This window comes from Hemisphaericaspora subhashii, assembly GCF_019202705.1.
Source record: "Hemisphaericaspora subhashii strain CBS 10753 chromosome Unknown scaffold2, whole genome shotgun sequence".
Taxonomy (NCBI): domain Eukaryota; kingdom Fungi; phylum Ascomycota; class Pichiomycetes; order Serinales; family Debaryomycetaceae; genus Hemisphaericaspora; species Hemisphaericaspora subhashii.
Window position 1 is genome coordinate 183,183 of NW_026057213.1, and position 10,333 is coordinate 193,515.

General features: G+C 34.0%; 6 protein-coding genes across 6 annotated transcripts; 3 read left to right on the plus strand and 3 right to left on the minus strand. All coding sequences in view use genetic code 12, as the record gives it.

Moving 5' to 3' along the window:
* Positions 1-520: 520 nt before the first annotated feature.
* J8A68_001063 (uncharacterized protein) lies at positions 521-2,332 on the plus strand (the record flags this gene model as incomplete). Its single annotated transcript, XM_049404676.1, has 2 exons — positions 521-1,654; positions 1,712-2,332. The coding sequence occupies 2 exons, from the start codon at positions 521-523 to the stop codon at positions 2,330-2,332; spliced, it is 1,755 nt and encodes a 584-aa protein (XP_049265607.1).
* Positions 2,333-3,096: 764 nt separating this feature from the next.
* On the plus strand, positions 3,097-4,215 carry J8A68_001064 (uncharacterized protein; the record flags this gene model as incomplete). The annotated part of the gene is made up of 1 exon (XM_049404677.1): positions 3,097-4,215. One exon carries the CDS (start codon positions 3,097-3,099, stop codon positions 4,213-4,215), a length of 1,119 nt encoding a protein of 372 aa, XP_049265608.1.
* A 370-nt stretch (positions 4,216-4,585) lies between these two features.
* On the plus strand, positions 4,586-5,581 carry J8A68_001065 (uncharacterized protein; the record flags this gene model as incomplete). Its single annotated transcript, XM_049404678.1, has 1 exon — positions 4,586-5,581. The coding sequence occupies one exon, from the start codon at positions 4,586-4,588 to the stop codon at positions 5,579-5,581; it is 996 nt and encodes a 331-aa protein (XP_049265609.1).
* A 916-nt stretch (positions 5,582-6,497) lies between these two features.
* J8A68_001066 (uncharacterized protein) lies at positions 6,498-7,365 on the minus strand (the record flags this gene model as incomplete). The annotated part of the gene is made up of 3 exons (XM_049404679.1): positions 6,498-6,556; positions 6,619-7,246; positions 7,327-7,365. 3 exons carry the CDS (start codon positions 7,363-7,365, stop codon positions 6,498-6,500), a joined length of 726 nt encoding a protein of 241 aa, XP_049265610.1.
* Positions 7,366-7,639: 274 nt separating this feature from the next.
* On the minus strand, positions 7,640-8,384 carry RPL39 (60S ribosomal protein eL36; the record flags this gene model as incomplete). Its single annotated transcript, XM_049404681.1, has 2 exons — positions 7,640-7,926; positions 8,372-8,384. 2 exons carry the CDS (start codon positions 8,382-8,384, stop codon positions 7,640-7,642), a joined length of 300 nt encoding a protein of 99 aa, XP_049265611.1.
* Positions 8,385-8,856: 472 nt separating this feature from the next.
* Positions 8,857-9,794, minus strand: J8A68_001068 (mitochondrial 54S ribosomal protein bL28m; the record flags this gene model as incomplete). The annotated part of the gene is made up of 2 exons (XM_049404682.1): positions 8,857-9,586; positions 9,700-9,794. 2 exons carry the CDS (start codon positions 9,792-9,794, stop codon positions 8,857-8,859), a joined length of 825 nt encoding a protein of 274 aa, XP_049265612.1.
* Positions 9,795-10,333: the final 539 nt, after the last annotated feature.

Consider the following 10,333-nt stretch of genomic DNA (forward strand, 5'->3'; position numbering starts at 1 on the left):
TCCAATAGATGACATTTCAGTTGTTACACTGAAAAGAACAGATACTACACGTGATCTAAGCCAAAAGGCAAAGAGATTTGGTTTTCAGAATAAGGGAGACAAGGGGAATGTCTAGTATTTATACTTCTTAGAATTCATCCGGGTAACCCTTAACTCATCGAAAAAAAAGATATTTTTCTTTTTTCTTCTGTAAATTCTTTCTGCCTAAAAAATTCTTCTATTGATTTCTTTTAAATTCTTAGTGCACTTTGGAAAACACTCTATGAGTTTTTGTAACATTCACGTAATCCTAATTAGGAAATATGCATGTTGCCGCATACCACGGTTTCGATGAGATAAAAATAATTTTTCACTTTTCAAAGTCTATAAAATGAACCCTATCTCCCTTCTTTAGTTTCAAATACTTTTAATTATAAAATTAACTAACCAAACACTTATTGAAATTGAGTAAAAGTGTTTGACTAAATAAGAAAAATCAACAAATTAATAAATTTATAAAAATCCCAATAATTATAAGATCATGACTTCCTTTAAACCAAGATACAGTAATAGATATGGTAGAAAGAACTACTTTGTAACCAAACCATCCTACGTACATAAACACAGACACCATAAACACAGAGAACCAACCAGGAAATATGTATATGTGGAAGAACCAGAAAGTGAAGAAGAAGAAGACTTCAGTTCCGATGAAGAAGATGAAGAAGAAGTATATGAATTCAATCTTCACAATGCTGCTGATTCCGATGAAGACGAAGAAGAAGACGAATATGACACTGATGAAGTTGTTGATATGAATGATGAATTAGAAAATGAAGCTGTTGAAGATTTAGATGCTCATGGTGAAGTATATGACTTAAATGATCAATTAGTCAGATATTACGATGATGAAAGTTCTGACGAAGATATTTTCGACGATTATTCTGAAGAAGAAGAAGAAGAATCAGATGTTGAACCTCAAGATATCTTAGATATTGTCGATTTGAATGACCAATTACAAGCCCAAGCTTTAGAGCAAATGGTTGCTGAAGACTTCTCATACACTTCTTCTTCAGACTCCGAAGAAGAATATTCCGATATTGAATACTCAGCTGATCCAAAGGAATTAAAACAACAATTATTACTCGAAAATGTCAGACAAGCATTCGAAGAACAATTAGTCAGTGATGATGAAATCTCTGAAGATGAAGATTCTGAATTAGGTTCAGAACCAGAATATTTTGAAGTTGCTAGTGATTATTCTGAAGGTGAAAGTGATGATGATGAATATGACGCTGGAAATCCAGATAATTACGATTTCGATGATGACAGCTCTGACTCTTCTGATGACGAAGGTATTACTATCTATAAACACAGATTCGACTTACCACAAGATGAAGAAGATGAAGATTCAACGGATGACGAATTGGTTGCATTCACTGAAGATGAAGATGATGAAGAAGCAACTTATGAATTATACGATGAAGATGGATTATTAAAAGCTGAAGATAGTGATGACGACTATGATATCATCAATTTAGAAGAAGAATTAGCTAATAGTAAAGACTGTGAATTGGTTGAATTAGATGACCATACTTATAAATTGACTGTGAGATTACCTTCATTAGTTAAAGAAGAATTGAAAATTGATTTCTTAAAAAACGAAAATGAATTAGTTCTTAGAGGAATCAACTTAAAACGGCTATAACTTAGACTACTTCTTCGACTACAGCTTCTACTTCTTGAGGAGGAAGATGACGACGAAGACGAAATTGAAGCTGAAGTTGTCTTGGAAGAAGTTGACAGTGACAAAGAAGAAGAAGCTCCTTCTGGCGAACAGGTTGACAAAGAAGATGAAGAAGAAGAAGAAGATGATGATGACTATGAATTCGAAAGTGATGCTGATGAAACACGTGAATTCGAATGGTCAGGATTTGAAGGTCAAGATGATGACTTAAACATCAAGCAATATGACGATCTCAGCCAGGAAGATGACGAAGATGAAGAAGATGATGAAGATTATGAAGATGAAGAAGATGACGAAGACGATGAAGAAATACAAGAAGATGTAGAATCTTTAATCAAAGAATATAAGAATCAAGAAATTAGTTTTGAAAAACATGTCCAATTCGACAAATTGATCAAATTTAATCAAATCAAAGCAAGATTCATCAATGACGATGAATTAGAATTAATCATCCCTAATGAAAACAAAACTGCAGACCAAGCCAATACTTATTCCATTGCCATTGCTCCTTTTGAAGAAGAAAGTACTACTGATGAAATTGAAGAAAATGAACCAGCTTCCACTGAACAACATGAAGAATTCCAAGATGCTTCAATGGAACACTAGATTTCCTTTTACACATAAATCCCTTTTTAGTTCTTGTTGAGTTTTTTTGTTTTAATCTGTGATTGTATTTTTAGAGACTTTTGTATATTAGTTAATTGTTAGAGATAGACAATTTTTTTAAACCCCTTATTTAATATAAAAACGACGTTGTATGATGAATACCTTACTTTGCTCTCCGTAGTTGTAGCCTTTACGTTGAACCCTTTAAATTGGTGGCCAGTACCCTGGAACTGGTTTCCAGAAACTTCCTCAGCCAATCTCTGAGCCACTCGCTTTGTTTTTTTTTGCAACAATTGGTTGCCAAATTCTCTCCCTTTTGGTTTCCAAGTTTTCAACACGCCAAGTAGAAATACACTATTTGGTAATTGCTAGAGTTAGACTCACTCATCTAAAGAATGTTTTCAAGGCAACTTAATGATAGAGCTGTATTTGAGAAGCTTACCGGGATACAAGAATTCAGTGGATTGCCAGCAACAAGCTTAGGTATCACTTCAGCTTTAGTTTAGGTTTTACGTGAACTATAGTGGTTTCTTCTTATATGGTGGAAACTACTATTAACTGTTCATACTTTAAGAATGATTTTGACATTCTTCTTGTTTGCTTATATGAAACTCTTTTGTTGGCATTCCATTATAACTAATTCATGGGAACTTTTTAAGATCTTCTTTTTTGATTTGAAGATTTTTAGTATGTTTTATTTTGGTCTCCAAAGAAGCTTAAATAAGGTTAACTACGAATATTCAACAATATTCTGGTGGGAAACTATGTTTTACATCCCAGGTGAAGCTATTAAAACACTCAAACAGGTGTCTTATTGTATACCCGTTGGACTCAAAGCTGTAAGGAATTATCTACCTAAAGAGAATACTCCAAATAGTGTTACATTAATCTTAGACACCATACCCAATCTAGTTCCACCTCCTCCAGAAATCCCACAGCCTTATTTGGATGCAGATAGAAAAATCACTGTTCCTGATCCAAAAGAGGTGCAGTATATAATAGCTATCAGGAATGAATATTTCACGCAATATAAATCTCGTATAGCTGCTGAAAGAGTGAGGTTATTACGAGAAATGAGTAGATTTATCGCTTGGACATGTTTGATACCCACTATTACTGACTTGACAATCTATGAGAAAAAAGGTACTGCATGGAATGGTGATCATTTTAGTGCATTAGATTCTATTAAGAATTCCATTTTGGTTGAACTTGTTGCTTTCGCCAGTACTTGTGATCAAAAAGACTTAAAGGAATTTAAGAATCAAATACCCAAGATTATATTAGTTCATCGATATCGCAAAACAAGGCTTGTTGTCAACGAAGAAGAAATTGAACTAAGTAATACTCTTGCCCTGAGTCAAGTTCCTCTCAATGATGAAGATGCTGATGAGGTTGTGGATCAGGTTTTGGATACCTATGCTGAAAGAACGATGATTGTTAATTTATGTGATTTGCGAGTGAGAACTTCAAACTTTAGAGAATTAGTTCATAATGGCTTACATAACCCAATTGAATCAAACGATGATATTTTTAATGAAGAGTTCCCAGGTACTCCTGATTTAGTTATTGCTCCTTCTATCAACGGAAATGCTTCCAATAAATTATTAGGATATTCGTGTGTCGATCACAATGTTGAAGAAAGGAAGAAGGCCGTGGTTTATTTTTCACATTTAGATTTCGGATTCCAATTCTTTACTAGATCGCTATATCATTATGCCTTGGAAAAGCCGCTTCTTCATTCAGGTATTGAACCTTCAAGAAATAAGGTATCTGGTGTGATAAAACAACATCCAAGTAAGAATATTGTTCATTTCTTTAAGAAAGTGACAGCAATAGATTTGGAAAACAAGACGAATAACCAGTTTGTTAGTACAGCAATCTGATGCTTTCTTTAATCAATTCCAATTACCGAAGAACCTTTACGTGTTCTTTTCGATATAAGAGTATTGGCTGCTAAAAAAGCCAAGTGTAAAATAAATTTGTTTGCTGCAAAATAAGATTCCTCGCTACATATTACCCAATTCATTTTTTTACAAAGTGGAGATGAATCACCGAGACAACACAAAATGATGAGTGGGACCAAAACGTCTTTTTAATATTAATTAATCAATTTAAGTCTGTTTACTTTCATGAAATAAATATTTGATTTAATCTAGTTTTCAAAATTCATAATCCGTACTGGTATTCTAAATAGGTCTTTTTTCACCCTTTTGCGCATACAATTGTTATACTTAAATCGAGTTCAAACTGGAAATGATAAGGGGTATTCGTCTAAATGAACTACCACATATAAGGCTTATACATCGACCTATATTGCGTTGCAATGTTCCGAGATATACTCCAAGGAATGGGCCTAGTTGTTTTTCACGATATATTTCTTCAGCAAGGATTCAATTAAATGATGTGCTAGAGCCCGTTATAAACCCAACATTACCACTGTCAAAGAAAAGCGATTCTTCTTCACCCTCACCTGGAGAAGAGCAGAAAGAAATTGAGGAGGCATTGGATCGAGAAATATACCCAGAAGCTATTCAAAGTACAGTAGAGGAAAGTGCCGATGAGTTTCTAACTACTATTTTTGATGACGTGGAGCCATATCTTGATACATATCAAGTATACGTCAAATTAAGACAATCTGGTTTCACAGGTCCCCAAAGTGATACTATAATAGATTTAATAATATCCCAACTTAATTCAAAACTATCAAAATTATCAACGAAATATTCACAAAAGTATGAACTTGAAAATGAACAATATTTATTTGAAAGTGCTCAACAAGAACTACGGGTGGATATTACTAGATCTCGAGAACAACATATCCATGAACTAATTGCATTAATTCATATCCTTGAACGAGATTTCAGTACCATTTCCGATGAATTAAATAGTGATTTCATTCAAATGCGCAACGATACTCAAGTGGCAATGAATGATCAAAAATCAGAAAATACCCTTCTTTCAAAACAAATCATGCTTCGAATACAAGAAACAAATCATAAAATTACAACAGAATTGAATTCAGTAATGAGATCGGAAATTGAGAGTTTGAGATGGTATCTTTCTCGTTGGGGGATTATTGCTATTTTGATATCATTGTTTTCAGCATGTAGTACATTTTATATTACAAAGACAAAAAAGGCAAAGAGGGAAGCCACTAGGGATTTTGCACCTTTGGTTATATACGAGCCAAGTGAATATGATGAGGATGATTATCTGGCGGATTTAGATAGAAATGCAATTGGGGATTAGGTGTGTATTTATTGTAGCTATGTAATTAGGGTGGAATTATAAATTTATTTATTCATTGGTTCTTTTTTTTTGCTTGGGGCTGTTTGGTTACGGAATTTTCCAAACTCGTTCTAACTGCTCTTGCTTTCTTCTTCAATCAGATTTTGATTTACCTAGTTAAACTTCATTCACCAAGCTGAGAATCTTCAAGCTACTGTCATCGACTTGCTGTAATTCAGTTCCTTTATAATGTCTGAAGTAATCAATGAAACATGCAAATCGCATGCCTGTGCAATTCAAGATTGTCTATTCGCAAATGGATACAACGAAGCAAAATGTACAAAATTAATTGATGAATTATACTTATGTTGTAAGCAATTCTATCAAGAAGATGGCAAGCTGGCCTCGAGTGTTTGTTGTCCAAAATTCAACCTACTCCAACTTAAGTTAAAACAACGAGAATTGGGTCAAATAGATGCACAACTAATCGAAACAAGACGAGGATAATAAATATAACGGAATCACTTCCATTTCATAATTAGATCTACAATATACACATGTCTTTTTTCATTATAATCTACAATATGTAAATATTAAGGAATCTGTTAGTTTAGAACCGCGTAGTAAATCCAATTTAAAGGATAAACTCGACAAATTAAGGCTGGTAAAAACATGTTTGATCTATGGTTTACCCGAGCACGAAGACATCACATAGTGAATAAGACTATATGTAGAGGAAATTCATATAATCCGTGACTCTAATGGGCGCCAATAATAAAGACATTGTATGAAGAAAGAAAATAAGAGTGGAAAAAGTTTTAGAAAAAAATTTGTTAACAATTTGATGATTTTATACAGCGATGGATGGAACTTCCGGGTAACCTTCTCACTTTCTAACCTATGTAATTTATTACTATTTACAATTTAATACACCTATTTATTCATTCTTACGAGTTTTGTCATAATCATTAGGATTTGGAAGAAACCTCTTAAGTTCTATAAGTTAAATGTTAGTAAAACAGCGGGCTCTTTCCCATTAATGTGTTGAGCATACATACCTGAAGAATCATCCAACCATAAAAATTGAGCCATTACATTCTTACTTGAATTATCAGCCCTCACATTCTTTTCAAATTCCTTTATGGCAGCTTCCAATTCAATAGGATCATAACCCAATTCAATCAATTGTTTTCTTAATAATGCAATATGTAAACTCATCTTAAAACTCCTCTTTGCATTCTCTTTCCTTTCTTGTAAAATTTGTAAATCTCGAGTTTTGCTATTGGCACTAAAATTAGCTTGTTGGATTTGTAATGCTTTTAAATTAATAGCAGTTGTTTCGGCATGGAGTTTCTCAAGTTTAAGACGTTCTGTATAGTTGTCAACTGCAAAATAGGCTAATGCAGCCATTGCTAACAATGATGAAAGTTCACGGAAATGATTAAAAGTGTCCCCGCCACTAGTACCATCCCGAGAAGTTCCACTTGCTTGATTTAACGAAGACTGGGAAAGAGATGGCGAGTGTGGTACCTGTGTAGATGGTTGACCATGTGTCGGTATTGTTTGAGGGGGAGGATTTGACGGTTGTTGGAAAGACTGGGGAGGATAAGCTGAAGGCAACTCACTGGGGTTTGAGAAATGAGATGGGGGTGGTGGTTGATACCATTTCGTCGAATTATCAGAACTCTAGTCTGCATCAACCCTTTGAGAAGAGACCTTGTACGACTGCTTATTTAAGAATAAATAATGGCGATGTGTTTGTATACTGATTCAAACAGATCGATGATATCTTTGATAGTCCTCATTGATCAACGTTTTTTCGGGTATCAATTCCCAGTGGAGAAGAGCCTGAAAATTTGTTGGGCTTTAAAAACGGTTTATTAACAGAGAAATTAAGTTACATTGACAATTTTCATAGAATAATCGCAAAACGCAAGATATATTATACATTTACACTTATTAAATAGAATTCAAATCTATGAATAATCCATTAAACGGGCGGTGTTTGGTGCTTTTTGTTTTAATCGTTAAACAGGAGGGTTGTATATTAAATATATGACATTATGAGACAGAATAAACCTAGTGTCTTCTAGATTCAGCAATGATCTTGTTCATTTCTTCAACCTTCTTTAAAGCTCTCTTGTGGGTACCTAATCTCTTCTTGGCCAACTTCTTAGCTCTCTTTTCACCAGCATTTCTGATCAATTCAATTAATCTTCTTTCATATGGAGCTAAACCGGCGACTTCCTTAACGATAGATCTGACAAAGTCAGCTCTCTTGGATAAAGCACCCTTTCTGTAAGAGACCTTTGGAGCGACTTCCTTAGCGGCAGTCTTGTGACCTTTGTTTAAACCAACAGCAATACCTATAAAAAATTGTTAGTATAAATGTACATTGGATATTAGAGGTGCCTGATATTTGAGTTGACGATTATCCCTTGATTGCTATTATTTGTGGGTTTATTAGTTTGCTTGAGTTTATTTTGAAATTCTTGTAGTAGTGGTGATGCTCATCTAGTTTATTGTGTTTTCAAAGATATGTATATTGGTTCAACTTTGATGAGACGTTATCTCTAACTCTAGTTGATGTATATGCGATCTATATATTCGATATTTCTTATTTGTCTTCGAGCTCTAGTTGAATTTATGCTCATCTTGGTAGTTGAAAATCTTTCATGGTGGTTCTTCGATTATTGGGCAAACTTTTCACTGATGATTCGTTGGGGATATATCTTCAAATCTATGTCATGGCGATATGTAGTTGTCCACTTGGAGGTGAAACGGTAGTGGTGGGTTGATATTATCACATACCTGACTTAGCCATTTTTACTATGTATATAATGTATGGGTAACTAAACTATCTTGAAAATAGCTTATTAAAATTTTTTGAAAATTCTTTTTTATTGGAAAGCAGTTAGTGAGATTCTCAGTGGCATCAAAAGAGTGCGGGTAACTAAAATTTACTTCCAAGAAATGATGCTTCCTGTATATAAGTGCTCACTTGTTTTCCCATACTATGAGGAGGAAATACTGCTAAGTTTTAAAGTGAGAGACAAAAGAAAAAAACAACTGAAAATTAATATCACGTGCGTCGTACTATTAAAAAATCCCAAAGTAGTGCACGTGAACACTGACGAAAAAAAGTACCGAATATCTTACACATACACACACTCTAGGTCTGCAATATTAGTAGTCACCCACTTTAAGATTTCAAGTTTGAATTAAATCAAATACATTAAATATTTACAATATTTTATTAATGGTTTTTAACCTATTTACAAAGATGCATCTCCATTTTAGGCAGTAATTTCGTTGAAGTTTTCATAATTCTGTTGGTCTAATGCTTCAACGAGATTCTTCACAGAATAAAATCCATACTGCTTTTGGAATTGTTGATGAGATATCTCATAGTAACTGTTTCTTCTGACAACCCCGTATAATTCTTTAAGTAATCTATTCTTATCCACGATAAATCTTCTTCCATCAGGATGTATATATGTAACCTTGACTTGTTTCTTACCTTTTTGAACATGAGGTAATGCCTTTTGTTCTAGTCTCTTCAAAACCTTATATCTCAACCTCCAACCATATAAACCCAATGTTTTAACTCTGGCTGATTTGTCTTTGAGCAAATAAGCATCCAATCCACCTTCTTGATCAATTGTTTTTAAAACTTTAGTAGAAACTCTGGTTGAAATTGCTTTATTTAAAGCCTCGGACCATAACTTTGCTCTTTGAATGTTTGGTTTTTGGTAATATTTGGTTTTATTGAAGTATTCTGAACATCTATGGGCTTTTTTAAGTTGAACACCACCATATAACCCACGGTTTTGTCTCTTGAAAAATCTGGGTTCAAAATGATAGGTAGGAACTTTAGGTATTTCACGTGGCATCCTTATACCCTTTGGTAATGGTTCACCAAGCTTTAATTCTGGAACTTTCTGAATCTTTTTAACATATCTTGTGATCTTGTAGAATTTATCCTTTGTGTTTCTAGCAAGACTTGGAATTGATGAACTAAATTGTCTATAATTTGATTTCTACAAATGGTTACCAGACAAACCATGTGACTAGGGAGACTCTGAGGGAGGAAGAAAGTTCATTTTGCTGTTTGGTTGCCAGATTCTATTATGGTTCACAGGGAGATTACAAAACCTGATTTGTTTCTATGATTTGAAGGTTTTCCAAGCGAGTCTTTGGCGGTTTTGGTTGGTGGAAATTTTTTCGTGAACATCAAGAACTTATATGCAGGATGTGATTTTGTATAGCGACTTTGTCTCTGTGGCTGCCAAACTTAGAAATCCTCTTTTGAAAACAACCATGTTTACAAATTGAAGCTAAAAAGAGACGGTAAGTTCAATGATACATAGGTACTAGTCTTATGTCATATTGGGAGTTAATCAGCTGTTGGATCTGATTCGATATTGATTTGTGAGTTCTTCAGAGGGTAACCCTTCATTTGACGTTTCTGCAACAACTTCAAAGGGCTACGGATATTCCCTTTTAGTTGGTAATATTGTGTGTTCTCAATGTGCTGGTTCTTAGTATTATTACGGTTATGAATCGAATTGGATTAAGGGAGTCAGTTTGACTAATTAAAAGTGGTATGTTATATTGGTACATTTTTCTCAGAATTTCGTTGTTAATCACGGCAAATTTGTTGCAAAAGACAAAGTGTGAGATCAGATAAACATTGCATACATCCACAGCTAAGTCAAAAAAGGTAACATTTAGAAGCGAGAGGATTCAACAAGCATGGGTTAACCAATGCAT